The sequence below is a fragment of the Mycotypha africana genome (genome assembly GCF_025528875.1).
Source record: "Mycotypha africana strain NRRL 2978 chromosome Unknown BDF20scaffold_10, whole genome shotgun sequence".
In the NCBI taxonomy this organism is placed as follows: Eukaryota; Fungi; Mucoromycota; class Mucoromycetes; order Mucorales; family Mycotyphaceae; genus Mycotypha; species Mycotypha africana.
Window position 1 is genome coordinate 164,826 of NW_026515734.1, and position 27,927 is coordinate 192,752.

General features: G+C 38.4%; 13 protein-coding genes and 1 non-coding gene across 14 annotated transcripts; 7 read left to right on the forward strand and 7 right to left on the reverse strand.

Moving 5' to 3' along the window:
* Nucleotides 1–452: 452 nt before the first annotated feature.
* On the reverse strand, nt 453–4,639 carry BDF20DRAFT_922368 (I/LWEQ domain-containing protein; the record flags this gene model as incomplete). Its single annotated transcript, XM_053084673.1, has 11 exons — nt 453–812; nt 881–2,084; nt 2,150–2,228; nt 2,293–2,367; nt 2,427–2,651; nt 2,726–2,872; nt 3,015–3,676; nt 3,761–3,945; nt 4,021–4,235; nt 4,326–4,369; nt 4,537–4,639. The coding sequence occupies 11 exons, from the start codon at nt 4,637–4,639 to the stop codon at nt 779–781; spliced, it is 2,973 nt and encodes a 990-aa protein (XP_052932638.1). The 3' UTR covers nt 453–778.
* Nucleotides 4,640–5,571: 932 nt separating this feature from the next.
* Nucleotides 5,572–5,931, reverse strand: BDF20DRAFT_826233 (uncharacterized protein; the record flags this gene model as incomplete). The annotated part of the gene is made up of 2 exons (XM_053078049.1): nt 5,572–5,685; nt 5,773–5,931. 2 exons carry the CDS (start codon nt 5,929–5,931, stop codon nt 5,572–5,574), a joined length of 273 nt encoding a protein of 90 aa, XP_052932639.1.
* A 555-nt stretch (nt 5,932–6,486) lies between these two features.
* BDF20DRAFT_826313 (ubiquinone biosynthesis protein Coq4) lies at nt 6,487–7,312 on the reverse strand (the record flags this gene model as incomplete). Its single annotated transcript, XM_053078058.1, has 2 exons — nt 6,487–7,097; nt 7,198–7,312. The coding sequence occupies 2 exons, from the start codon at nt 7,310–7,312 to the stop codon at nt 6,487–6,489; spliced, it is 726 nt and encodes a 241-aa protein (XP_052932640.1).
* Nucleotides 7,313–7,986: 674 nt separating this feature from the next.
* Nucleotides 7,987–9,802, forward strand: BDF20DRAFT_826036 (Rtr1/RPAP2 family-domain-containing protein; the record flags this gene model as incomplete). The annotated part of the gene is made up of 4 exons (XM_053078029.1): nt 7,987–8,504; nt 8,593–9,180; nt 9,232–9,453; nt 9,526–9,802. The coding sequence occupies 4 exons, from the start codon at nt 7,987–7,989 to the stop codon at nt 9,800–9,802; spliced, it is 1,605 nt and encodes a 534-aa protein (XP_052932641.1).
* A 687-nt stretch (nt 9,803–10,489) lies between these two features.
* On the forward strand, nt 10,490–11,431 carry BDF20DRAFT_838379 (uncharacterized protein; the record flags this gene model as incomplete). The annotated part of the gene is made up of 1 exon (XM_053079154.1): nt 10,490–11,431. One exon carries the CDS (start codon nt 10,490–10,492, stop codon nt 11,429–11,431), a length of 942 nt encoding a protein of 313 aa, XP_052932642.1.
* A 1,097-nt stretch (nt 11,432–12,528) lies between these two features.
* BDF20DRAFT_888684 (casein kinase II regulatory subunit-domain-containing protein) lies at nt 12,529–14,121 on the reverse strand. The gene has a single exon (XM_053082082.1). It carries the CDS (start codon nt 13,663–13,665, stop codon nt 12,661–12,663), a length of 1,005 nt encoding a protein of 334 aa, XP_052932643.1. The 5' UTR covers nt 13,666–14,121; the 3' UTR covers nt 12,529–12,660.
* On the forward strand, nt 14,122–15,689 carry BDF20DRAFT_888694 (F/Y-rich N-terminus-domain-containing protein). Its single transcript, XM_053082083.1, has 5 exons — nt 14,122–14,434; nt 14,507–14,751; nt 14,834–15,023; nt 15,092–15,170; nt 15,248–15,689. Exons 2-5 carry the CDS (start codon nt 14,589–14,591, stop codon nt 15,476–15,478), a joined length of 663 nt encoding a protein of 220 aa, XP_052932644.1. The 5' UTR covers nt 14,122–14,434; nt 14,507–14,588; the 3' UTR covers nt 15,479–15,689.
* A 128-nt stretch (nt 15,690–15,817) lies between these two features.
* BDF20DRAFT_888696 (uncharacterized protein) lies at nt 15,818–16,511 on the forward strand. Its single transcript, XM_053082084.1, has one exon. The coding sequence runs from the start codon at nt 15,965–15,967 to the stop codon at nt 16,490–16,492; it is 528 nt and encodes a 175-aa protein (XP_052932645.1). The 5' UTR covers nt 15,818–15,964; the 3' UTR covers nt 16,493–16,511.
* A 2,260-nt stretch (nt 16,512–18,771) lies between these two features.
* On the reverse strand, nt 18,772–19,890 carry BDF20DRAFT_907541 (CrcB-like protein-domain-containing protein; the record flags this gene model as incomplete). The annotated part of the gene is made up of 2 exons (XM_053083395.1): nt 18,772–19,561; nt 19,670–19,890. The coding sequence occupies 2 exons, from the start codon at nt 19,888–19,890 to the stop codon at nt 18,772–18,774; spliced, it is 1,011 nt and encodes a 336-aa protein (XP_052932646.1).
* A 369-nt stretch (nt 19,891–20,259) lies between these two features.
* BDF20DRAFT_825950 (acyl-CoA N-acyltransferase) lies at nt 20,260–20,976 on the forward strand (the record flags this gene model as incomplete). Its single annotated transcript, XM_053078020.1, has 2 exons — nt 20,260–20,522; nt 20,634–20,976. The coding sequence occupies 2 exons, from the start codon at nt 20,260–20,262 to the stop codon at nt 20,974–20,976; spliced, it is 606 nt and encodes a 201-aa protein (XP_052932647.1).
* A 155-nt stretch (nt 20,977–21,131) lies between these two features.
* BDF20DRAFT_825824 (uncharacterized protein) lies at nt 21,132–22,497 on the reverse strand (the record flags this gene model as incomplete). Its single annotated transcript, XM_053078004.1, has 7 exons — nt 21,132–21,254; nt 21,333–21,449; nt 21,552–21,624; nt 21,705–21,762; nt 21,832–21,926; nt 22,049–22,348; nt 22,445–22,497. 7 exons carry the CDS (start codon nt 22,495–22,497, stop codon nt 21,132–21,134), a joined length of 819 nt encoding a protein of 272 aa, XP_052932648.1.
* Nucleotides 22,498–23,492: 995 nt separating this feature from the next.
* Nucleotides 23,493–23,565, forward strand: BDF20DRAFT_t135. Its single transcript has one exon. It is a non-coding gene; the product is annotated as a tRNA-Met (tRNA).
* Nucleotides 23,566–24,722: 1,157 nt separating this feature from the next.
* BDF20DRAFT_979587 (Polymerase/histidinol phosphatase-like protein) lies at nt 24,723–26,154 on the forward strand (the record flags this gene model as incomplete). Its single annotated transcript, XM_053085109.1, has 3 exons — nt 24,723–24,938; nt 25,004–25,211; nt 25,369–26,154. The coding sequence occupies exons 2-3, from the start codon at nt 25,047–25,049 to the stop codon at nt 26,152–26,154; spliced, it is 951 nt and encodes a 316-aa protein (XP_052932649.1). The 5' UTR covers nt 24,723–24,938; nt 25,004–25,046.
* BDF20DRAFT_888740 (glucosamine-6-phosphate isomerase) lies at nt 26,154–27,896 on the reverse strand. The gene is made up of 6 exons (XM_053082085.1): nt 27,794–27,896; nt 27,540–27,726; nt 27,106–27,441; nt 26,944–26,997; nt 26,700–26,823; nt 26,154–26,627 (listed from the first exon to the last, which is right to left on the reverse strand). Exons 1-6 carry the CDS (start codon nt 27,840–27,842, stop codon nt 26,340–26,342), a joined length of 1,038 nt encoding a protein of 345 aa, XP_052932650.1. The 5' UTR covers nt 27,843–27,896; the 3' UTR covers nt 26,154–26,339.
* Nucleotides 27,897–27,927: the final 31 nt, after the last annotated feature.

Consider the following 27,927-nt stretch of genomic DNA (forward strand, 5'->3'; position numbering starts at 1 on the left):
GAAAGTTTAACAATCTCGTATATAACTTTTTATCTGAAATACAATAATTTCAATACATCAAAATGGATAGAATTTCTGGAACTTTTAAGAAGGCTGCCGGTACTGTTATGGGTGATGAGCGTATGAAGGCTGAAGGCGACGCTCAAGCCGCCAAGGGCCAAAATGCTAACCAACAATACGGTGAACATGTTCCTCAGACTCAGGCTTCAAGTGGTCCTCAAGCAGCTAACAACCAAAGTGTTGATACTAATCAATGTCAGAACAACACTGCTGGTAATAACACTACTGGTAGAAACACTGGTCGTACTCAAAATGACTGGGGTACTTTATAAATTCCAATATCACTCTAGCTTTGTGAATTTGTTGTAAATTTGTTATGTACATATATTTTTTCCGTTTGTAATTACACATTGTTTCCATTTTACTTTGAAATGAAACCAACCTTATCAAAAATCCATCAATAAAAGAAATGCAATTTGAGCGACTCTATCAACAAACAGTATCTGTCTGTGATGGCTATCATAATGTCTGAGAGCAATGACCATGCAAAAAAACTGCGCCCGAACGGAAGCTTTCCTAGGCAAAGTAAAATAAACAGCGGGCATAAACACAAGAATGAGATTGTTGATAAATCCACAATGAAATAATACTCATATCGCTGTTAATTTTCACAGTAGGCATGTTATATTAATGAATGACGGCATTAACTCTGATTTATTGCTGATAAATATTACGTTGATCAAAGTGTAGGATTGTAGATAGAAAGTTCAAACAGACGTTAGTCTGTTTCCTCTGTGTGGTAACCGCTACGTCTACAAATACAAGAGGGGATTGTCAAATTTTCTATGCAAATAAAGTTTAGCAGAAACAGTAGTCTTACCTCATTTCAGCCAATATGCGACGAGCATTAGTTAATTCAGCATCCAGTTTCAAAATTTTGACTTGTTGTTCCATTTCTCTACATTTGAATTCATGGACAGATAACTTGTTAAAGTCGATTTCATCGGTTTCATCCTTATTTTGTTGAGCCACAAGACTCTTGATTTGTTTCACTAATTCAGCAGCGGCATCCTTTACGCCCTTGGCAGCCAGTTCCAGACGTTCTTGAGTACGCGACATAAAGCTAGATTTCACACGAGAAGCGGACACCAACTGAGCGGTAGCAGCTGACACTTCGTTGGAGGCAACAATAAGCTGCTCAAGAGAATGTGTCTTACTTATCACACCGTCTGCAGCTTCTACTAACATATTTGTGGCGACAGCGACAGCTTTCGCAGCCGAAATCAAACCTTCTGTCCATCTGTTATGTTTTTTATAGAATGCAGCTTTGGAAGCAGAACCTCGACCTTGAGCGACAATTTCTTGCTGAGAGGCAGTGGCGCATTTAATCAAATTAGCAATAGCATTGGTAAGAGCTAATACAGAGTTTAAAATCAGCTGATGGACTTGAATATCAGTAGCAGAAAAGGCAGGATTAGCGGGTCGTTGAAGTAGTTGTTGGATTTTAGCAGAAGCTTCCTCAATGGTGCGAGCAGCACGGCTCATTTCTTGCTCAACAAGATCGCCTACTTCTCCTTCTGCCATCTTATTAACATCAGCGGCTCCAGTCAAAATCAAATCTTCCGTCTTTTGGGATAATTTCGTCAAAGCTTCTTGAACACGCATATCCCCTTGAATGACCACCTCCGGTCTTTGAGCATGTGGCAGCATTTTAAGGTAGGTAGACATGACACTGCTAAAGTAGTGAATACAGGCTTCAGCTGTATTTTTACCAAGTTTAATAAGCTCTTCTCCGTCTTCATCTTTAGTAGCATATTGAGTTAAACCTTGTGCATGTTGAAGCACATCCACAATAGTATCTGAAAATTCAAGAGTACGAGTGATGGTGCTTGTATGATCGCCTGTATTACTTCCATCCAAAAATTTGCTGAATGCCGACATGAATTCAACTGATGTAATACTAGCCCTTTCAATCATGGATAATGCTAATTCTGGCGTTGCATTTTCGTTACCGTGCGATCCAGGAGCATCCAATGCGTAAATACTGTCATTGATTTTCTGAATGCAAGTACTCAGAATGGAATCTTAAACAAAAGCCGGTTAGTCATCCTCACCACTAACTTCTATACCTGAAAAATCTAAAGTTTACCCAAAATTTGGTTCAGTTTGTCATTTTGTTCAGATTCCAAACGATCAAGTTGACTTTGAAGTTCTTGCTGTCTATCATTCTGTAAAGTGCGCAAATAGTCAAGTTTTTAGCATGTAAAAAGACCCAAAAACTCTCTCGCTTACCTGTTGAAGTTCAGCAAGTTGTTGAAGGCATTCATCCATACCAGCTTGTAAAACAGCAATTTCTTCATCTTTTTCCTAATAACTATACGTGTGAGTAAACGTTCTTATTCAAAAATATGGACATGTGAATTTACTTGGCGGATATGATCGGTTTCGCCTTGTTGCTCTTCAATTTGCTTCAAGAATTCATCAATTAAGGCTTGTTTTTCCATTAAACTAGCTTCAAGTTCTTGCTTTTCCTTATTGAATTTTGTTAAGAGAGCACTAACTTCATCACCTTTTGATCTGCCCATATTTGAGATTTGTTCACGGGCACTGTCCAATTCGCGACGCAAACGATCCATATCATCACGCTGATTCTATACCGTGCATAGAATGTTGGAAAACAACTCTTTTTTTTTTTCATAATGGCTCTTCACATTTGTCTACTTACCCCTTGTATACGCGCTAACTCGTTACGGGCTCTATCGCGCTCACGGATTAAATCAGCAAGCTCGACATTCTTTGCACGCATATCAGCTTGAATTCGTTCTAGCTTTTCCGTAGTTTCTTGTGCTGAATTGGCCTTTACTTGTAGTGCCTTGAACTTATTCAATAAATCAATATGCTCCTTTCTCAACTGACTGTAAAGTTTAGCCAATGCCTCATATTTGTTCTTCCACATTTGAATTTCACCTTTTCAATTAAATTATATGCGTGAGTTTTTTTTATAGCTAACATACCCTTTTACTGAAATGGAACCTACTCTGTAAAGAGCGAATCAACTCATCCTTTGACTGATCTCTCTGCTGAGCATTAGCCGTGACAGAAGTCAATTCTTGTTCAAGAGCCTTGACTCTTCTATCATACTGCTCTAGCATCAACTGATTTCGCTCCAATTGGTTGCGACTATTCAACAACTGCATTTCTAAATCATTGATTCGGCCATTTTGCTGCATTTGCATTTGTTGTCTCAATAACTCTTCTTGTCTTTGTCGTTCGAGATCGGCCATACGACGCTGCTGTTCTTCGTACTCTCTTTGTTGTTGCAATTGCATTTGTCTGATTTTTTCTTGTTCTTCGGCTCTTTGCTGAGCTAAGCGCTGCTGCTGTTCGTCATATTCACGTTGTTGTTGAGCTTGTTTCTGGGACCAAAAATCAATGACAGGCTCGGGAGAAGCTTGAGCAGGTGGAGCTTCGATGGCACGGGTCACCTCGGGTCGTTTAGGAAGTTGAGGTGTGCTCGAATCGGTGAGAGATGGTGGATCGGGTGAAAGTTTTGGAACATTGATAAGACTGGTCAAATATTTGAGGTTAGAGCATTCATAATAGAACTTTAAAAGAGCATAATGTTGCGCATTGAACTTTTGCTTCAATGGAGTAAGAGCCTCTGACGAGTCAGTCCCTATAATAAAACCCCCCTCCCCTTTTAATCAGTCTTTTCCTTTCCATTTTGTTGCTCGCTTCATTGTAGCTCTTCATAACTTACTCTGATACATAGCTCTCAACATGCTGGTGATGAACTTGTAAATACCATAACTTTCTTCAACAAGAGGTACAAGAGCAGCAATACGACATTCGTTGTTCGAGTGGTGTCGGAAACTGTGGAATACAACTTTCTGAAATCTGTCGATATGATCTTGCAGAGTCATCAAATCGCTGATAGTTTCAAAACTGTCATTAAGCAACATGGTATTAGTATTTAGAGAAAAACGAGTTTTTCATTCAAGCGAAGGCTGTATATGTTACCCTTCATTGGGATCATCAATATTTTTCAAACTGATATATTCCTCATAATCAAATGAACCATTGAATTCAGGGTGGGTACGGTGATATTGAAGTTTATGTAATAAGAAATCGACGTAGGAACGAATCAAAGTACCATAACCCCGCATGCCGTCGCCATTGACGCTGCGAGCACAGGTTTCTAACCAATTCGTTTCGCGAATGGCATCTTTAATTACCTACATAAAGTCAAATGGTTCCATGAGTTAAAGCTTTCTATCTGGGAGCAAGCAGTAAAAGAGGTGAAAAACCAAGTGCATGCGCCTTACGTTAGGATGTCCATCCTTAATGATTTTGTGAACCAAGATAAGTGCTTTAAAGGCTTGAATTTCGTCAGAAAGCAGAGGCTGAACTTTCAAAATATTCCATATAATAGCCGAAGTTCTATGATCCCAGGTATACACAATGCATTCTATGTAAACAATTAAATGGTTATTCATAAGTAGGACGTCATTCAGTTACCCGACATTGCTCTCTTACTTCTAACGTGTTTTTGCTTTGGTGCGGTTTCTTCTATGCTACAAGCTTTTCTAATACTTTGAGCAAGCTCTGATTCTGCCTTTTCAGCAGAAAGGTAGGACATAGTTTAGCTGTTTCGTAACCCAACAAAAGAGAGTAAGGAATATTGAACTTTTCTCTTTGTCTTTTTTCCCTGTCTGTTAATGTGTGTGCTTTTATGCCCGTTTAAGTACTGTTATTAAATCCCCGCATATTTTTGCTCCAAAATCCCATTCCATCACCAAGACGGTTTAAGGACTTTATATGAAACTGCAGCACAGCCTCTCATACAAAACAAAAAAAGATGCTACAGCCTTGAATCAACTACAGTACTAATTAAGAATTTGAACAATTCACAGATTTCTGCATGTGCATGCTAACTCTTCGCTCAGTCAGTGAAAAACAATCGTCTTATTCTTGAACATCCGAAGCTTATTTTATCCCGAGACCCATTTTTTGAGTTATGTGTTCAGTGGTTTGAGGGCATGGTGTTTCTTTGAGCTATATAATGCTTACTGAGGTTATATTTAATTGTAACGGACTGCTTAACGACAGCTTTTGACTACATAAATTGCTCAGTGTGATGATCAGCTTTTGAGAGCTTTCTGAATATAGCATAATCGCTGTAGGTTATAGAATGTTTAACCGTCCCGCCCAGCTCAGATGATAGAGGAAGGTTCGTTGTTCAAATGAATGTACACCAATTATATATGTAATCGTACCAAAAATAGAGAAATGCTTGCATATTCGACCACGGACTTGTTACACAGATGATGGCATTTCTGTTTGCATTAAACGCGTTACAGTATATGTAGATAAAGCTTTCTTTTTTTTAAAATACAATAATATATCTTAAACTTCAATGATTTTATTCGAATGCTTCTTTAATGCTACATGTGGTAGCATAGCAATTTAGTTAGTTTGGATTTTTCGTATAGGATATTTTGTTGCTGAGTTGGGTTATACACTAATTTTGCGGCAAGTTGGTGCACAAATTTCATGTCGCTGCAATTATGATTACTTGGTTTGTTGGTGTTTTTTCTCCAAAGCTTCAAGATCTTTCTTGATAGCCTCTGTATTCTTCTCTTGCTTGGCTAAAGCTTCACGCAACATTTTGATTTTATCAGCGTCCTATATGATAGAGCATTCAGTTTGAATTCAAAATTTCCTTCCCCACATTTTTAATAAAAATTACAGATCAACTTATGTATAGCTTACATGCGAACGGGCCCACTGATTTTCGATCGCCCTTTCCTTTTGACCGAATTGACCAGAAGATGCCGTGGCACCTTCAGAGCCAGACTGATAAGTGGTGTATCTTTTCGATGTTAAACGAAAGCTTCTGAATGGAGCTCTTGAGACGGATTTTGTAAGCATAATAGTTTGTTTTAAATTTTGAAGGAAAAACAGAAGGAAAAAGACAAAAGAAAAAAAATTTGAAACCCCCTGCCTTTTTGTAATTCAAGTTATAGACAATTAATTCATTATTTGCTTGTGTGTGTGTGTGGTTTTTTTTGTTTTGGTTGTTTTTTTTTTTTGGTTGGCGTCATCCGTTTTTAATTGAGTTAGAGTTTTTAGATCGTTTAGTCAGAATTTGAAGTGATAATTTGAGACTCTACTTCCATACGCAAGTCAGTCGTACAATAATCATTTACTTTGGCTGTTTTGCTTTAAGTATTTCCTAGCTAATTATTACCAGCCCAACGTTAGAGAACTATGAATAGCTAGAAGCGTTTACAACTTGTCATCCACTTCAGGAGATACGTAAAACGGCGCTATTTATTACTTAATAAACATTTGAATTCCTCTTGTGAAGATACCAAGAGGTTTCCGGAAAAAGCAAAAAGCTTATGATGTAGGGTTATCAGGCTTGCAAATGAAATGAACAGCTTTATGTCGTTTCAGCAACATGAGAAAACAGTTGTTAATATCCTATTGTTGTGGCTCTCTCTGATGAATTGCGTATTGAGGAGCTAGCCTAATTCCAAGCTGCTTTCTGAATGTATCCATTGGGGTATGGAAATGTTCTTCATAATAAACGTTCATTAACGGTCCACATGTACTTCCGCACTGGATGGCCCATGGAACATAACCGCCGTATAATCTTCGACGTTCCGGCCATGTCAATCTCAGAGGGCCAAATAGAGATGCCAGCATGGTCATTGGGAGACCTGTTTGAGCCCACTCGAACCATTTGAGGGCCACCTCTTCCTCTACCGTCACTCCTAATCCAGTCAATACATGGAAGAAATCATGAATTTCGCGATAACGCTTCATCACGTAAGCTAGCTCTTCATCATCGACGTAGTGTACGTCACGCCTTGTATCGGGCGTAACTCCTTGCGCTTCCAGCCAAGTGATGTACTCGTGGCCAAAAGTGCCCGGTGCACATGTCTGCTTCAATTTGTCAAAGTGAATGGTTTTGGTATTAATGATGGGTCTTTCACGTAGAATACGTCTGCCGGTAGGTGATTGTAGCATCTGGTCTCGTAAGCGCCTCAAGAATAGCTGACCGGTTGTTTCACCTAATGTAGCTACCATATCTATCATTTCCATGAGCGCATACACACACACACACACACGGAAAGTTCGTTAATGCTTCCGTTCTAGGTTTTTGCTTTTCTGAATGTCGGTTTCATTTACCTCCACGTAGAGGGTTATTCAAAGCAGTAAAGGCAGAAGCAACTGTCAAAACTGCTCTCTCTATTTTTGAGATGGGTCTATGTGTATCATACAACTTCTTCTTCGTCGCTGGCATGAAGTCTAAGTTTATAGTTTTGAATTGGGTATCAGTTGAAACATTATCCCGTTGCTCTTCTTTTTTCGAAAAAGACAAGTCCATCATTTAACCTTGTGGGTCGACTGTTTCAATAGTTGAAAGTCCACGAGTGAACACTTGCACATGGCAACTTGCAATGACTTGTCGTTTTAAGTGTTGTTGGACGGGTCGGTACGCGTGCTTAAGCATAAGAAAGAAAGAAATGGGAAATGCACAAAAGGGAAAAATGAAAAGAGCGCTCATCCCCGGGGATTATGCAATTTTATCAGGTTCAAATTTTCTCTTCTCCAAATAAGTTGCTGCCTCATTGGCCGATAGGCAAATAGGTCTCCTCACATCTTTTAGAAAACGATGCATCTTTGAGGCTGTGCTCTTTACAGGCGAGAGACGTGTATTTCCAGCACACAAGGATGCCCCCGATTTTAAAAGGCAGTGGTAAAAGGGCCGTTCCATTATGCATGAAGCAGGCGTTCCACACTTTAAAAGAGGACTTCTCAACAGTCACGATGCGATTTCGCTCTGGATATAAATACGCAGTAGAAGTTTCATTCCATTGATCCTTATTTACATTTATCTTACTACAGTATACCTTTGAATAAAAAAGCATGAGTGGACCAGCAACAACACCAGCACCAACCATGCAAAAAAAGCCTATGGCCACTTCCACACCAGGAGCTACTTCACAGAAAGATGCACAGCAACTCTCTCCAGCAAAAAGAGTGCCTCGTCGCCGAAAAAAGAAACCACTAACGCCTAGGCAAAAACTTGTACAAGACAGTGCACAACAACGATTTAAGATAGAAAAATTAGTGTTTGTATGGCAAGAGAAACTCTTTTCGCAACCCAAAGTGACGATGGATACGTTACAGAGAGCAGCGACTTATCTACAACCTAAAACGTACGAAGAAGTCGTTGAAGAGCGTGTAGTGCAAGAATGGTGTGGTTATCCCATTTGCGATGATACAGCAAGAACAGGTGTACTCAACAAGTTCAAGATATCTTTATCCGAACGCAAAATAGTCGACCAGACTGAGCAAGCTAATTACTGTTCGGAGGAATGTTATCGAAAGTCAAAGTATTATATATTGCAATTGTCTACGGAACCTGTATGGTTTCGCGATCTGAACGTTCCGTCAGACGTTCATATTATAAAAAAAGAAGAAGATTTCAGGTAAAGAAAGGGAACAGTTATATTTGTTATTGAAAGTTGTACTTGGTTTACTTACTGATGTTGTTTATTCCATTCCACCCATCGGCAGATCGGCCATCGATCGACAAAGAAAGCGATTAAAAGCCAAGAAGTCAAAAGAGGAGATCAGAAAAGATTACTTGCAGAAATTATTGGGCCGCCTTCCAAATGATACAGACAATCAATTTCAAATTGTTGAGAAATCGGGCATTCCAATAGCAGTTGATACGCAACAGGCTGGGTTACATGATTGTATTGAGGGATATCGGATAGAATTGAAAAATGACAGTAATAAACCAACTACCATCATTTTAAAGAAAGAAAAGAAGAGCGAAAAAACAGAGGCCAGTAAGGATGAAGCGTATAAAGTAGATGGAGAGAAAAAGATGCAGGAAATCGATTCAGTGGATCCAGAAGATCCAGAGGCTCTTTTTGAGACAATGATGATGTTAAAGAGCATGGATTTGGATAAAGAAGATCAGACGGCCGAAAAGATGGGTCAGCAGCCTGTCAAAAAGAGGCCAGCTGCTGAGGAAAAGATGCCCAAGGAAAATAGCATTATCAGTAAGCCTCTTCAATGCTTAGACACTGGTCATGGTGAGCCGCAACAAAACTTAAAGTCACAATCGCCTGCTAACAAGGTACCCACAAAGGATACGTCAAGCAATAAAACCACCCATGCGAAAACGGCAAAACCCAGAAAAGCGAGTAAAAAGAAGCAACATCGCAATGTTCCAGAACTGTCTTTGTTCGGTACCATTTGGACCTTGTTAGATAGGCTAACTACAAAGGCGACTCGAGTATATTTGAATGAATTGGAGTCAACAAAACAACGCCTAGATATACCCGCATTATTGAAAGAGCATGATTTAATAGATGAAGAAGCAGCTCTTTTAAGAGCACAAGTATTTAGTGAGCAAATCATTGAATCGTAAGTAACATGATGTATATGTTCTTCACTTTCATAGCTGAGCTCTCACAATAGGGTGAATTTAATAATTAGTTACCAGATGATTCAAATACAACTGGGTATCAAAGAAAATCTACAAGACGACATATTGAATGTCATTCGAACGTTCCGTTTTTCAGACGCAACCATGGCCTCGCTGAATGCTGCCCAATGTTATATGATGACGTTAGTTATCATGAAGCCAATAGCGGATAGCTTATTGGATGATGATCGCTGGATAGAAGGATTCAAGGATTGTTGTAAAGTGGTTGATCAGTCTGTTGATATGGTAGATGCTTGTGTGCGGGTTCTGAAAGTTGCTAGTACATAGAAACATCAATAAAAAATGGATTTGTAATAGAGTCCAACAGATGCGATGACAAATCGGTCAAGAGTTTCATGTATATTTTCGTTATGAAATCAAATGGTTCCCCATCTGTACATATCTAAAGATGGACCATGTCATTTAAATGATTAGCCTATTCATATTGGGCACAATTTTGAAAGAAGGGCTATGGAGAATCACCTATTGCCTTGTATGTGTTTCAGATCGAGAGGGTTGTTGCAGATGAAATAGGAGCAGCATCCCGAGGCTTGGAAAATTTTTAATGAAAGCTTAAAGCAGTCTGAATTAAGAAGTTATTCATTCTATTTGTAAACGAGCCATTGTATATACAGTAGGCTTCTATTAGACTGGATGGGGGAAGAACAAAATTTTTCTGCTGAACCCGAAAAGAGAGCCAGTAGGTGCAATATGAAATGAGTGTAGGCTACAGCTGAAAAAGGGCACTCTGTACAAGGCAATGATCGTAGAGACTCACATGGGTGCAAACCAGAAATCAAGATCTGAATTGCCGAGTATTTGTTATTTATAGGAGGAGCAACAAACTGTTCATATGCAAGCTGATACAACTTTGTATTTTGTATAATAAGAGGGGCTGGCCTTCCCATCATTTTGCTCTTTGCGTATTTCTATTTCCTTTCTATCCTATTGTTTTATTATTCTTTTCTGTGTATTATGCTAGAGCCATTTTCGGATGGAGTCAATAACCACAGTACAACTGCTGTCATCAGCACCGCTACGTATACCTCTATCATGACAACCTATCAAAGTGACAGCCTTATGCTTGGTCCGACTCCGTTACTAGCAGCGAACAAGCTCTACAACAGTTATCTGCTTATTGTCACCGTTGGGCTTTCGGTTACCTATGGACTCACTATCTGTCTGCGACTTTTTATTCATTGCTGTCGACGATATCATGACAGGCTACAGCAACAAGAAAAGCGAAGATTACGGTCAGCCTGGGCTAGCAAAATAAAGAGAATGAAAGTACAGCAAAAGATACAGAAACAACTGCCATCCACATTATGTCGATACCCTTCAAAAACGCTTCAACCTATTCCCTTTTCTGGGCAACAGCAACGCATTCAACTACCTCTGTCTCATCATTCGTCCATATCGTCCTTGACACTGAAAAACACAACCGCTTCGTCATCATCGTTCGACCATGCCCATAAACCCCTCCTTCGTATCGATTTTATCAAGGATCTTATTCATATGAATAGTCATAGCAGCAGATTAGAGAAACTGGAAGAAGGGGAAGACTGCGAAGAAGAAGAAGCAGAGGGTCATAAAAGTTATTGTTCGTTAAAGCTAGAGACCCTCAGACACACGAACAGCAGTAGCGGTAGTCAACAGCAATACAATGTGATGAAAGTCCCGCTGGACTCGTTGGAAATTGCAGATTTTTCACAGCAGGACAACAGATCTGCCAAAGCGGATTTTACACGCAAATTCAGTTTGAAGAATAAGATTCATAGAATTTCCAAGACGAAGAAGTTAGATTTATTATGGCAGTGGAGTATATCCATGGGCTACTGTGAATATACTCATGCAGTGGCTATGAATGAAATGGCTCAACAATTGATACAACACCATCGAACAACAGCACACGAATAAAAGTAAGCTTATACATAGATAGGATGTGCATTGTCTCCTCCTCCTCTACAGAGGATGTCTTAATAAATAGAATAGAAAACCAATGATCAGCATTATTCGAAGGGGTTACCTTCTAAGACAGTGATATATCTTCAGCCGAACCCAAGCCATCCAGTTTCGTAATGCATAGTTTGCTGTGCATCCAATTGTCATCATTCTTATGCACTCAACTGAACTTTTTTAGAAGAGAGTTGAGGGTGATGTTTTGATAGCGGACAACCCGATTAGTTCAGATAGTTGGGGAGGGTTTCCTTTTTCATCATAGAAAGTAATGACAAAACAGCTCTTCTTTAACTATTTTTGATGATGTGCAGTTTTATCAAACGGCAAAAACAGTCCTTTTTATTCTTCTTTAGAAAGGGGATCGAAAATCCTTTTTTTCCTTCAATGATAACCTTATCTATCAACAATGGAGAGAAAAAGGGTTTATCGACGATTTCTGCATGACGTTTTTGATGGAATAATAGTGATATTACGCTTTTTTACGAAATGACAGATTTTCCAAAATTAATTTTGTTCAGTGATCATACGCGTGTACATGCAACTTAAAGAAAAAAAAAAAAAAAGTAAAAAAATTTTACTCCTTAGTGATGTTGTAAATTCAAGGGTTATTTCGTCATAACGTATAATGCACCTGCATATATTCTACGCTTGATCATCCTCCAATAGAGGAAAAGTTTAAAGAATTGAATTTTGTTGGTTTTTCAAATTAGACAACATTACTTCAAAACGATGCCCTTCTTTTTGGGACAATGGCACGTAGATAAATGGAAAAAAAACAATAGCATTCAATGAAGTCATCGCACTTATTGCTAGCTTCGCACATAGGCATCACATCGTTCTTCCACTTACGGCCGCAGCAATGTGCGAAATGGATGCTTGATAGATTGAATGCAGTTTGTAATTATTTGAGGAGTACAGGGAGTGAGGGGGGCGGGGGAAGAGAAGATAAAATGATCATAGTAATAGTAAGGTTACGTCAAAATAGAGCGGGCTATTTAGATATAGGGTTTAGTACAGTAATACACGCTTTTTTACATTGAACAAAAAAAAAAAAAAGGGTCAGAAAAATCTTCGTAACAAGTTATTAATGCTTGTATTTTTAACGCTCCATCCTGTGATGGGGAAACTCATGTGTCCGGGTTCTTCCTGCTGTTGACCTCGCGTCGCCTAACAATAGAATAGCGCGCTCAATGAGCAGATGAATAAAACTCTTCGCCCTGTAGTAAACACTCATGCTCTACCTCATTCTCGTTGAGCCTCTGCTCCCGGTCGTCCTCGTCGTTGTTCTCCCTATTATATTCATCCACATCGACCTCCATCGACTCATAGGGTACCATGCGTAACCATTGCATCTTGGGCGCTGCGGGAGACAATTCATTAATTCTAAATCCATAAATACGTGGTTGGTATATACGAGGGTTAGGCTTGGTGACAAGCTCAGGGTATGTTTGAAATAAGAGATGAGCATAAGTAGTTCCAAAATGGGCTCCGTCCACATTCTGATAAATTGAGCTGGGACATGCATAAAGATCCATACAGCATGGGCAATATAAGCGGACACTTTCGCGGGCTACCTGATCAAAACGCCCGCATGGAATGACAGGGCATTCAAAGCAGTAATACCGAGGACAGACGCCAAATTCCTCGAGGGAGTAACGCTCTGCCATCATCCTTAAGCCATTGCGAGTCAGCAAATATCGTTGATGGATCAAACCGTAGAGCATGATCGCATAAGGTTCGATGACATCGGGATCTACCCACGTCGTTGGATGATCCGTTTGAGCTTGTATTAGGCGAGAAGAAGACGATGAAGAAGGATCGTGTGTGATTCTATTTTGCTGCTGCTGCTGCTGCTGCTGCTGTTGCTGCTGTTCGCCATGAACCTCCACTTCGGTGGGTATCACCAACACTCCTCCTTGGCCTTGCCCATGGTGTACGTCTGCACGCTTTCCTACACCTGCACTCGTACTATCTTCAGGATCGATATCCAGCAGCATTTCCAGCGCTTCATTATAAAAAGGAACCATACTTGACAGTCCTGTCAAGTTGAATTCGTCTTCAATGAATTCTTCCGGCACTTCCAAATAAAATTCATGTCCTGACAAGGAACAAAACCAGTTGATCCAGCTTTGCAGTGAGCCTTCTTCGTCACTGTTGGATGGAGAATCATTGTCGTTTGCTATATTTCGCATAACACCGGTATATATATTTTAGATCCAAAAGAACTGAGTTTAGAAAAGAACGACTGATACATACATATTATGCAAAAGGAGTAAAAATTGGCATCTTCATTTTACCAAGGTAAGTCATTTGTACATTTTCCAATCTTGTTGGCTTGAATAATCTACTCATCAAGGATGTCAAAAGTCCAGAGTTGTTGATTTTGTTTTTAGCTTGAAGGTGATGTGAAGATGAGATGAGAGGTTGAGGGAAGGGGAAATAAACAAATGGGTCTGTGTGTGATTTAAAAAAAAAGTTGTTCAATTGGAGTAAAGTTGCTTAACTCGACTCTGATTGGCTAAAGAAGGATTCAGTTACCCATTCCTTATTGTTCTTGACTTGGCCGTGGCGTCTGGAGTTGGAAAAGAAAAAAAAAGGGGCGTCTTTTTAACGTGTGCAATTTTTTTTTTTCAAAAACTTCACTGTACAAGGAAAATAAGCAATTCTATTGTTTGCTCATTTCACGACACTTATAAAGGAGATCGGCATAAAATAGCAATGGTATCTCAAACGAGCATAGTAGAAACGACTGATGTTTGGGACGATGCACGCAAACTCAAATACAGAAAGATGAAAAGAAAGTTGATTGATTTTATAGCTGTATGCCACATAAGCTTTGAATACAAAAAAGCCTGAAGCTCGAATGCTAATCCCTTCCTGATGACGATAGCGACAAAAAGAAGCACAAGCGGCATTGGATAGGGCCAATCGTAGAATACAAACATTGGAGAAGAAGCTACGGTAAGCAACACTTTGATTGTGTTTTATGTATCTGTTGGCTTCAAGATAACATTGAACGGTAAAAATAAATAGTCAAAAGCAAAAGGCAGCCCCAAGTATACCTGCAGCAGTGACAAGAACAGCCTCTTCATTATCGTTGACAAAAGAGGATCTTATGGAAACAAGCCAAGCTGAAGAAGAAGAAGGCGGGGAAGCGCATGCTACTGATATGAAAAGTGATAAAGAATTGGAACCAGAGGATGAAGATGATGAGTTGGACGAAGAGGATGAAGACGAAGAAGAAGACGAAGAGGATGAATTGGAAGAGGATGATTCAGGTAAAAGAAAAAGAGTATCTACACATTTTCTTTGTGCTCCTTCGTGCTATAGAAAGTAATAGCAAATCAAACTTTTCGATAGAACCTATGCCAAAAAGACAACGCGTATCACGAAGGAAACGAGTGGTTGTACCCAGGGATGAGAACGGGAATATCCAATTGCCTTTCCAAATAGCTTCTTTAAATGTACTTGATCTTGGTAAGATCGAATGGAAAAGACCTGCTTATCATAACGACCGATATATATTTCCTATCGGATATACAGTAGAAAGGTAACCCAGGACAGAGTAGAGTGAGTATACTTGAGGGGTGCAGGCTAAACCATTGTCTATAATGATAGAACCTATATGAGTATGGTAGATCCCGATAATCAAACAACATACACGTGTAAAGTTGAAGACGGGGGCGATGGACCACTGGTAAAGTATTGCTTATAAATGAAAGCTTCTGTTCCTTTAGCTTGAGAGCTAATTTTTTTTTTTTTAATTTAACCCAGTTTACGCTTAAGGCAGCAGATGCTCCGGATATTGAACTATCCGCTCGTACAGCAACAGGAGCATGGGCGTTAGTTATTAAAAGGGCCAATGAAGTCAGGCAAAAGGAGTCAGCAAATGCAATTTCAGGCCCTGAATACTATGGATTTGCGCATCCTTTAGTACTTGAAATGATTGAGAGCTTGGATGGTGTAGACAAATGCGAAAGATATACCCGTAGACATCATGACTAAATGTTTGTATACTTGCAGCTTCTCCTTTTACATTTAATTGTTAACCATATTTAGTTAGGAAAGAAGAATCGCCTTTGTGTCATTCTTTTTCTTGAATTGTGAAAGTTGGTGTTTCCTATTCCTTTTTTTGCACAAAAAAAATAAAAAAAATAAAAAAATTTAGCGATCTCCCCTTTATCCCAAAAAAAAAGAAAAAAAATGGTGATCAAATATGGTAAACCATGATGTCAATGTCGTTTATGCATAAAAGTTTAAATCATTAATCGCCTCCCTTCTGAGTTTTAACTCTTTTTTTTTTTTTTTTTTTTGTTAATGGTTACGCGAGAAAGGAAAACCTTGGAATATATATAAAGGGTCTTGACTTCTGCCCATTTTGCTCTTCTTCACATCTTCTGCTTGTCCGAATTCATTTTTATCTTATTTATTCGTAATTTTTTTTTTTCTTATTCTTTGTACATAATTCTATTATTTACCCTTAAAAGCAACATGAATAACGCAAGGAATTGCATGTCTATTAATGCACTTGTAGACCATAATGATACCACTACTATGAGTAGTAGTAGTAGTGCTACTGCTGCTACTGCTGCTGCTGCTGCTGCTGCTACCACAATCAATGACTTACCTCTCACACCACCAAGTTCGTGTAAAAGCCGTTCTCCTACGCCTAGCTCAACCGAAAGAGACGATATACAGTACGATACTAGAGAAAGAAGAAGTAGTCTGCAACTCCCAATGTCAGTGGAAGAGAGACGTTACCGAAATAAGTTAGCCTCCGCCAAATATCGCGCAAAGAAGCAAGCCAGCATGAAATCCATGGCTAACAAAGTATCTCAGTTGATGAACAGTAATACGACACTGCAAAAAGAACTTAGTCGAGTAAAGCAAGAAAACGAGATATTACGTGCTATGCTCTTGACTCAACAAACCGCCACCAATATTGCCTCGGGTACTGTTCGCTCTTCTTCCGCATCTACACCCTTACATTATCACAGACCCACTGCAGCATTCTTTTAAGTTTCTTTTTCTAAAGAACGTTTTTTTTTTTTTTTTTTTTTTTTTTGCCTTACAATGATTACTCTTACCTATCAGCCACATAATGAACCCCTTTTGTACAAAGTTCCTCCCTTTTCCAGCGCGCTCACATCATTTTTGTAAAGAGAACAGGATGCTCTTGTTTCCCTGCATTTCTTTTTTTTTTTCTTTTCATGTAAATTTCTTTGGTTTTTTTGTTATATAGTTTATTTCTTCTCGTTATACCTTTCTCTATACATAGTGAGAGATATATATATATAGATATGTGTATATATCCTCTACGTTTTTTTTTTCTTTTCTTTTTCAAAAAAAATAAACGTCCTTCTTTTTTCTTTGGCAAACCGTTGTTTGAGTAACAGTCCTGTCTATTGGAGTCTTTTTTAAACATAGAGTTTCACTAAAGTTCAGAAATGATATAATAGAGTACAACCTTTTTGTTGTGTGCCTCACATCGCAAGCAAGCCGTGCATCCTACGAAGAAAAAAAAGTCTAATTCTCAAAGCCGAATAGTCGCTTTTTGGATAAAACTCGATTTGAATCGAAAGAATTATTCGAACGTTGTGTAACTTGCAACATGTTCTGGATCTGACCATTTTTCCCTTTTGTTTGGAACGGACATAGACACTGTCAGGGAAGAAGGGTCATTTATTGTACTGAGACATTGACAGACATTGATCAATGGAAAGACGTTGCACCGCAGGCAATTTTGATAGACAAGCGAGCCGACAAAAAAGAAACTCCTCAATGTCAGCTATTTCCGTACAACGGGAGCTCAAGGGGATGAGAAAACTGTTTTGCTATCATTGTATATATCCAGAAAAGATTCATTTGCTCTATCTGACAATAAAATCACGATGACGCCACTCTATTGTCCCCTAGTGCATTGGTCGTTTTTCCCTACGATTGTCTTTCTTTAACCTGGAAACTGAGAATGGTTGTGAGATTACTAGATGTTTCTTACCATCCCTTTTTTTTGTTTTTTTCTTTTACAGACTAGAAAAAGAGCTTGAAACTGGAATGTGACACTGTTTTTTTTGCACAACTCAGTACGATAGAACAACTTGAATGAACCAAACATCGAAGTAACAATGATTTAAGATCTAATTTTAATCCTAAACAAGTAAGGCTTACTCTCCCCATAAAACGCAGCAGAGAAACAAAAAAAAATCGTACAGGGCTGATCATTGTTTCATGCAGCGCACACATGGAAAAATTAAAAAAGAAAACCATTATCAAACAAAAATTACTCTTTTCTAGAACAAATGCATACCAAATATGCTTTTTGGCGTTCAAATTGAGATCCGAGCCGCCCCGCAGGCTCGGACAGGGCTTTTTGGTTTCTCATTCTTCAGTTTGATGTTGGTTGCTAGATAGGGCTTTCGTTCAACATGTCATTACGCTTCTCTGATCTTTTCCAAGAACATGAAAATAGCATAGTATTGACGCAAACTGTGATTAGGATATATCGTCACTTTTAAGAAAGGCGTTTTTTTGTTGGATCACTTCCTTTCCCTTTTATAGATATCAACCTTTTCTGTCATTGGACGGTTTTTGTCAATAAGTTAATGCCGCCCGATGAGCACTTACAATGTACAACGAGGGAAATATCCATAGATTTTATACATCATTTGCAAAAAAAGTAACGTCGATAAGCTAATCAGTAAAACTGAGAACATAAGAAATTCTAACATTCCACAGATCCTGTCTGGCCTTTAAAATTCTGCAAAAGACGATGGAATAAGCTCTTTTCGTACGCATACATTTCTTACGTGAACGCGTTGAGCACAATTCGGTAAGAATGATGAATATCGTTTCTTTTGCTGTTATGCGCTTTTCACCTTCTTAAAGCTTCATGCTCTCGTCAGTGTTATGATGAAACGCATCGTTATTACATAATCATTGTTATCTCATAGAGGGTGACTTTTTTTTTTTTTATTTCACCTCTTGAAAGCTGTTCTCATCACTTTAGTGCAGCACTAAGTACAAGTCGCATTTTCCATGAGAGAGCCGACCAAACCCCTAAATCTATACAGAAGATGAAGCCTCATGAACAAAAAACAAAGACAGTAAATAGTCGAGGAGAACGGCATCTATTTTTTTTTTTTTTTTTTTTTTTTTCCTTTATTTTCTCGAAAATGAGTGAGTCATGGGATGATGAAGTAGATCATAGAACAATGGGTAAACTGAATAGGGAAAGTCAAATAAATAATGTTTGGCAGAGGAGTATAGCTCTAACGATGAGGGAATGATGGAATGTATTATTAACAGGAGGAACGAGCACCATTTGTCCATATATATGTCCCCAATATAACAAACATAAAGCATTGTCCAACGACTACCGATAGGATACCGTATATATAGCTGTGTCTTCTTGGAAGCGTTGTCAACTCCACCATAAATGTTGAAATGGTGGTTAAGCATCCACAAAATCCATCTCCTAAGGCTTCCACAACATTACATGAAATGGGTGTCAGCTGAGGACCTGATCTTGACAGTATCAAAGCAGCCAATACCGCCGTACCAAAGATGTTGGCAATATACGTCCCTAAAGGAAAAGTCACATTTTTCTTGTTGACAAACGACAACATCCACCGTAACAGTGCACCCACAGGAGCAAAAACACAGGCCAATGCTAGCTCTTTCTGATTCTCCGTAAAAATAGCGGCTAGAATCACGCCGATCCAACATGCAATCCCAAATAAAATTGTACAGTAATCTTTTCGTGTCAGAGATCGAACGGACCAGCCCTTGGGTACAATTTTTTCTTCTGACATCATCTTATTCTCTTCTTGTCTGCCAAAACACCGTGTAGGATGACTGTTAAGAATGCCTGTTAGCCATTCACCTACATGCTGTCCGAATTTAAGACCGTTGAGAGACATAGCCAAAGTGACTACAAACTCAGATATCGCTGCCAAAATGTTTTTGCCTCGTGTATGTGGATAAGCATTAAAGTTGGCAAATTCCTGGAATATCCCTAATTGCCATGATGAAAATGTCGTGATTGAACCACATAAACCAGTTGTAATACCCGGATGACATGGTTGGTACCTGAAAAAAAAAAAAAAAAAAAAATCGCCGTGTCAGATCGACATAAAACGATCATTTCCTAATCTATATAAATTAAATTTCCAGATCGTTGGAAGGAAAAATGATTACCATAAGCTGATAGGGCTCTTTAGCTTGCCAGCCATTCCCATGATAAAGCAGCCAATCCATTGTGCATAGACAAGTGCAAAGACAGGCGCCCCAGGAAAAGTTTCAAGTCGTTGGAGAGCAAGACGTATCAGAACCCCCGCTATTGAAAACGGGATGATCGCTGCAGCTATTGCAATTCTGTTTTCGTTGACTTCAATCGCCTTTAATGTTGTGCTACTCATTTATTTGATTCACAATCTGAAGAATCTGTTTAAAGAATCGCTTTTGAATAAACTGCACTGCACTATGGTAATACGTTATCAAGCTTGCGGAGCAAATAAGCTTTCATACAATAAAAGAATATAGAGTCAAAAAGATGAAATAAAAAATAAAATAAAAAAGGAAGCGTTTTTTGTATACAATTACTATAAATGTGGATTATGTAAAGAAAAGTGACTTTCTTGACAGAAACCAAAACAAAAGAAAAAAAAAAAAATTGGTACTCCTTATCACAGCAAAATCTGTTCCTCTTTTTGTCCTTCCTTACCAATTTTTTTTTTTTTTTTTTGTTTTTTTAATAGCTTTTCAACTTTATTCTCATCTTGTCAAAGATGACTAATTCCAACGATCTATATACAGTTCGTGCAGCTAGAGAAACCGATATACCACAAATCCTCGATATTTATAATGAACGCATTCTCAATTCTACCTGTCTATTCATGTACAATCAAGTATCCCTTGACAATCGTTTGACATGGTTTGTGGAAACAAAGGCAAAAGGCTATCCAATTATTGTGGCCACAGAAAAGGAAACAGATAAAGCAATTGCATATGCCTGTCTTGGCGGTTTCAGACCTCATACTGCTTATGTACTGTAAGTCATCCTTTAGTACCTTTTTTCTTTCACGAGGACATGTTCATGTTGAAAGCATTCTGACTACGGCATGACTAATGTTTGGTTTTTTTTTTGGGGGGTTCTCTATAGTACAACAGAAATTTCGATTTATGTCCATCAGGACCATCAGCGTAAAGGATTAGGAGTACGCTTATTGAAGGAATTATTACGTATCGGCACAGAAATGAAATTCAAGAATATACAAGCATGTATAACATCCGAAAACGAAGGGTCAGTCGCTCTCTTTTCTAAATATGGATTTAAACATGCGGGTCATTTACGTGATGTTGGATATAAGTTTGGTCGATTTTTGGATGTGGTGTTCCTGGAATATATAACAGATGTGCAAGTCGAAAAAGATAAAGCTGTACCAGCCTTCAAGCCTTTTCCTTGGAAGACTTATGTATATACCGAAAAATTGTACGATAATTGAATGGACAAGATATCTCCCCCATATTATTTAATGAGAATCATTTAACCCATGTAATTTATTCGATTCATTGTTTCTGCCTGCAACTCCATCACTTTTTCTTTTTGTATAAAATTTGTTTCCTATTTGACTGCTTGTACTCGTTTTCTATTTTTTGGCTATTCATCGGCAAACAGTGGACAGTAAGGTAACGCTGCAGTTAGCCCGCCATCGACTTTGATATCCTGTCCAGTGATGAAAGATGCTTCGCGACTCGCTAGATAAGCTACTATAGATGCAATCTGTTGACAAAATTTCGTCTTGTTTTAACGAAAATGACATGATGAAGGGGAGTACATATGAGCCGTACGTTTCATTACCTCGTCTGGTTCACCATATCTTTCAAGAGCACTATTGCGCTTCATTAAATTCACTAATAACTCATTACTGCTGACAGCTTCCAACACTTTCTTGGTCATTTCAGTTTTAATCAAGCCCTGACATCCGAATAGAAAAGACATTGTACCATTCACATATTGGGAAAGAAATGTTAGATTCTATTGTACACTTCAAGCAAAAATATCTTTATATATACTCACACGACAGATGGCATTCACCCGTATGTTTTTCCCATGAAGCCTCCAAGCGGCAGACTGACATATATTGATCACTCTATAGTATACAATGTCAATCCATACCATCTCATCTTTCGTTTTACTTTAATGTTTGTACAAATTGGATTCTATACTAACGCAGCCTTTGAAGCAGAATACGACATGGGACCAGCACCGGAGCGTACACCAGCAACTACTCGATAGGGTAGCAAATCCCTCAGTGAAATAATAAGATATTGTCATGTGGTCCAAGGGGGCCATTTACCTGATGCAGTTGCTATAATCGATCCACCACTCTTTGTTTTCTCAGTCGACGTCTTTTCCATTGCCACTGAAGCATACTTAATAGCAGCATACACACTGTAGCGTATAATAGCAATAGAGTGTTATGATTTATCACAACGATAAATAAAACTAAAAAAGCTCATCGTATACAGCATAATACAGATGCTCCCTCACCCCCCTATACAATAGTGGATTACCTCCAAGCATTCACTCGCATCATGTTTAAAAACGCCTCCGATGTTTCAGTAGCCATAGGATGCCGGCCGGCCACGCCAGCATTGGCAAAAAATACATCCAACCTACCAAAAGTACCCAAGGCATCTGCAATGACATTCTGAATATCTTTGTCAGCTGCTGCATCCATGCATTTAGGTATACACTCGACACCTGTTGTGCTTGTTATTTCTTCAGCGAGCGGAACAAGATGGTCACCATTGATATCTGTAACATAAATGGCACGGGCCTTCTTTTTAGCAAACGCGAACGCTGTAGCTCGTCTAAGTGTCGTTAACGTGCAATACAAAGAATCAAATTTAACACAAAGCTGAGTTGCCATGAACCATAGGGTAAATAGATCGAGAATGGCTGCTTACCCAATACCACTCAGCGAATTTGCGCCTGTTATAATGCAAACGAGTCCGTCCATAATTGATAATGTTAGATAACTTATATAACACAGAAAATAAAAAAGTGAAGAAAGGATAGGAGAAGAAAAAGTGCTCAACCATAACTTTAGCAATATCTTGCTGAAGATTTATAGTGTGGGAATATAAATATGGATACACCGTGTACGAACTCTTTCATATTGTATAATTGTAATATTCGTTGAATGTTACTCTTCAGAATAAATGCAAAGAGCAACACATTTAGTCAACTGCTGAACAAAACACTGGCATCTACGAAAAATAGACCTATGGCTACCCAATACTAGACAGATATTTTGAGATGTAATTGAAATCTCTCTTATTACGCTTGTATAAGTCTTATCCTGATTCCATAATTTGCACTATAAAGTCTCACCTGAACTTTATATAACCTATTCACGATAATTAACACATCATCATAATACGTTCGCGGTGTCTTTGCGTGAAGGTTCTATATAATCTCAAAATATAAAAAAGAATTAAAGGCGAATGAATTTTCCAACTTTACTGACTATAAAATAATAAACAATAATGAACAACAAAAAAAATCCTAAACTTGATTTTGAAGATGATTTGGTTCCTGCTTGATATTTATACTATAATTATGGAGAGGGTGTGCATTAACATTATTAAAGTCCGAACCTGATCTATCGCCGGTTAAACTTCCGGCATCGGAAAAACGTTTAACCTACAAGTCGAATTATATCCATTTTCACCACGTATAAATCTGTTATGTATATAACTTAGAATGGAACTCAAGAGTCCAGGTTCAACTTAATATTAAGTATTGTAAATATGGAGAAGGGTCCTGTTTATTCTTTCGATCAAAGTGACATTTAAATACAGTTAACTATTATACATTCAATTTCCGCTTCACAACCTGATATCACATCTGAGCAATTATGAGTTCCACGCCCCAGTCTATCATATCCGTTTCTGAGTTCGAATTATCTCTTCCTACTCATCCTTTAATTAAATCATTACAAATCAACTAAGTGTCTCTGTGGCTCAGTTGGCAGAGCGTCAGTCTCATAATCTGAAGGTCGCGAGTTCGAGCCTCGCCGGAGGCATTTCTTTTTATGTGTTTTAAAATGTGGTGTGCGTAAGGTTTTTGTGATTTTACAGTTGCTGCGTACATGTCCTTTTTTAACACCACCACCACCCCACCCCCATACCTGAGGTGCGTCTATAGTATCAGCTTTTACCCATTAACAAGACCTTTCTTCCCTATTTAATTTATATATTCTTCCTAATCTTTTACTTCTGACGTCCGTTTTTATTGAATAAATGTCACATGAATTTAATCAGAAAAAAAAAACCCCTTTTTTAAAGTCTTTAGTCTCTATGACTATTGCAAATGTTCATGTGCGTTGGTTCTGTTTACTCAAGAGCTTATTACTCACTCAGCATTCTATTAAAAAAAATCACTTATTTGGGGTCTCTGTTTTGTCAGATGTTTTCGGTTGCTGACGACGATCTCTTTCACTTCACTGTTGGTTGCTCTATTAAGTAGGCATACTGGATTGTTGCTCTCAGTACGTATTCCTTCTACTATTATTGGCATCTCTTGTGGAGGGAAGACATACTCTCAATAATCTCCTTTACCAGAACACCCCTCATTAGAATTACTTGAAAACAGTTTCGAAACTTTGGAAAGACCATTGACACTGTATCACTTTCAAGACATCAATGCCATTCAGCGGTTTAAACCTTTTTGTGCTCCATGACCCACGCTTGGTTTCTTATGTATTGATATCTGTTGATGAGTAAAGTTATTTGGCTGATGCTGCAATACGTCGGACAATATTGAGTTGTTGACACTTCGGGGCACTATAACCATACTCTCCTATTCTTCATGATTTTTGCACAATTATAAGTCAACAGTAACTTTATTATAGACCATAAACAAACAAACAAAACATTCTGATGTGTATAGGTGTTCTGCTCGTTGCTTGTATTATAGCTTAAATATAAATATTGTGATGAACAACCGAGGATCAGCTCCAGGGTTATCTTTTTATTGTAGAACATACGCAAGGTTTCAAGTTACAATGAAATTTGAAGCCTTAATACTGCATGTGACATACAGCTTGATTGTTGTAATACACTAACTTATTATGAACATCTTTTTTACTACAATCTCTGAGCATGCTAGAGCCAAAGGTGCTAGATCACTACAATGCTATTATATTTTTTGTTGTTGAATTTATACTGCTTTGCTTCTATAGGGGGGTTTTTAAAAAGAAGCATATTTATTTGTTAAAGGCTGTTCGGCATGTCATGTAATATCTTCTATTAATTATTCTTCTTGAGGTTCGTTATCTTTTCTGTATCCTCCAGTAGCTCTCACTCATCCAGTGGAAAAAACCACAAACCACGAAGAAATGCATAATCATCCAAAGCACCACGGTTAGATCTCGCTTTTATAACCAGATCGGACGCGGTAATTTTATATACTTTTACGGTGCTTTAACAGCGGCCACTGACTCTTCTCGTCGTTTTTATCAGACACGCTTGAGCACTTTCTTTCCTCCAGTTAGCCGCAATCACGATGCCCTATTCTCTTCATAGCCACTCCGGTCAGTTTTGCAAACATGGTTACGGGCTTTTAGAAGATGTCGTCAAAGAAGCGATCCGTAAGGGATTTTATGTTTACGGTTTAACTGAACATATGCCTCGATTTGCCGATTCAGAACTTTATCCTGAAGAAATCGAAGTAAGTACATTAGAAACTAACGGGCTCAATCTTTTTTTTTTTTTTTTTTTTACGACGGCTCAAAGTACCCGTTGACTTTGAGTGTTTTGTGAAAGAAAGATAAAAGAAAGGATGGAAGCAATGCAAAACGAACAAAATCATTGACGCCTCACCTTAGGCTAAATGCACTCCTTCCTCATTAGCGACAACGTATAATGATTTTTTAAAGGAAGCTAAACGATTACAAGAGGTTTACAACGGTCAAATACAATTAATTATCGGCTCCGAGATCGAGTTTATCAACGAGGAGTACGCAAAGTATGTTCATCAATTAAGAAAAGACACGATTGACTATGTCGTAGGATCGCTTCACCACGTTCAAAGTATACCTGTTGATTTTTCACCTGAACTGTATCAAAAGGCACTCCAAATAGCAGGAAATGGAGATTTGAAAACACTATTTGTAAAGTATTTCAATGAGCAGTACGAAATGCTAAGGTCTGTCCGACCTGAAGTAGTGGGCCACTTTGATCTGATACGCATATTTTCTGACCCGGTAAAAGCTGAACAGCTTCTCACTCCATCATCTACGGAAGCAGCAGAGGACAAGGAAGAGCATAACGATGTTTGGGATTGCATCATTCGTAATATAAAATACGTTATTGAGTATGGCGGCTTATTTGAAATCAACTCCAGAGCTTGGAAGAAGGGTTTACGCGACGCATATCCTCATCGCAATATTATCAAAGCAATTTTGGTTGAAGGTGGAAGACTCACGTTGTCGGATGACTGTCATGGACCAAACGATGTTGGGCTATTTTACGAAAAGTTGCCTGATTATTTGAAGGAGAATCAAATCAATAGTATCTATTATTTGAAACGCGATCAAAACATTGATGCATTATCAGTAAAAGAGCATAGCAATATATTAGACGATAAATTTTGGCAAAGCATGAGCAAGTAAATAAAAAAAAAGCATTGACAGTTTATATTAATACAGAATATGATGTTAAATGATGATGGAATGGCTGAGCCACGGAGATTACGAGGATATAGGGATATACTAAGGTAAATGAGATTGCAAGTCTTGGACGAATACATAATTCGTTGTATAAGATATTAAAGAGAGTTAGCTGGACAGAAAGTGACTTAGGCGACAGAGTCCAAAGCCGCTATCCTTCTTCTTTTACGAGCAGCGTGTATCGAATCAAACACTGAAAGACCGTCTTCGTCATCGTCTTCTCTAGATGTTTTATTGCTACTTGAATCGCACAGCAACTCCTCATTCTTCATCAATTTTCGAGCCAGCATTCCTCTCTGCAGCTTGTCTGAGCGCTGTATCTTCTTTGTCGATAACAATTCTCCCTGCAAGCCTAAATTTTCCTTTCCGATCAACAATTCATGTACATGCTCAATTGACTTGAAGTATTTTACAGTCTACAAATGACGACATATAAGCAACAAAATACTAATTCATTGTCTCTGAAAACTATGAAATGAACGAAATACCTTAACATGAAGCTCTAGTGTCGCGTCTTCATCACACACTATTAATCCTTTCGGATGCATTTGTATAGCTGATACTGTCCACATATGGTTGATACCTTCCTCAACCGCTTTAGCCAAAGCAATACTACAGTTGTAAAGTATTTAGTTTATCTTATAAGTAGCTCTTCTTTCCATATCTAAGAAAGAGCATGAAGCTTGAAATATATTTTTCTTTTCTTTTTTTTTTCCTTTTTTGTTTGTTTACCTTCTGTGCGCTCCTGTTATGATAACGCATACTTCTCTGGCATCCATTACGGTGCTAGAATGAATCAAACAGAATTGAATTGAGTATCTATTTTGGAATTGTCCTTACGTTGCTCATATTTGAATAGCCAAAAAAAAACTTTGCTTAGAATCTGATGCTTACGCTACTCCCACAGTCAATGCTAGTTTGGGCACTTTAGTAATATCTCCTTCAAAAAACCGTGTATTGGCAATGATAGTTTCATAAGCTAAAGTCTTTACTCTCGTTCTGGATGTCAACGAAGAGCCAGGTTCGTTGAAGGCAATATGTCCATCTGGTCCAATTCCTCCAATAAAGAGCTCAATGCCCCCTACCCGTGCGATCTCAGCCTCGTAACGTCTACATTCGGCCTCTAAATCGGGAGCATTACCATCTAGAAAATTGATATTTTCTGCTGGGATATCAATATATTGGAATAAATGTTTCCACATGAACGAATAGTAAGACTGCTTATGCGACCTAGCAGACAGTTGAAGGAATATATTGAATGGGAGCAAATCTATGATGTAAGAAACGTTACTGAATTTTCGACAAAACGAGTAAAAGCAGGGCTTTACCGATTCAGACCAACATATTCATCCATATTGAATGTTATTACATTAACGAAAGAAAGCTTTCCCTCTCTAACAAATTCTGCAAGTCTTTTATAAACATTCATGGGTGAGGATCCTGTGGGTAAACCAAGGACGAAAGGTCTTTCTTTGGTTGGTGCAAATTGGTTTATGCGTTCCTTAATATAATGCGCTGTTTGACAATAAGCAAGAATATCAGTACAGTGGTAATATCATATTCAGTGTCTAGTGAATCTTACCAACCCAGTCAGACACCTCATCATAATCATTTCGTATGATAAGTCTCATAATTGCTCGTTGTATGAAAGATAGATTAGTTGATTTTTCACTCAAAAATGAAGAAGAGAAAGAAGAAGCAGAAAAATTCATGTAA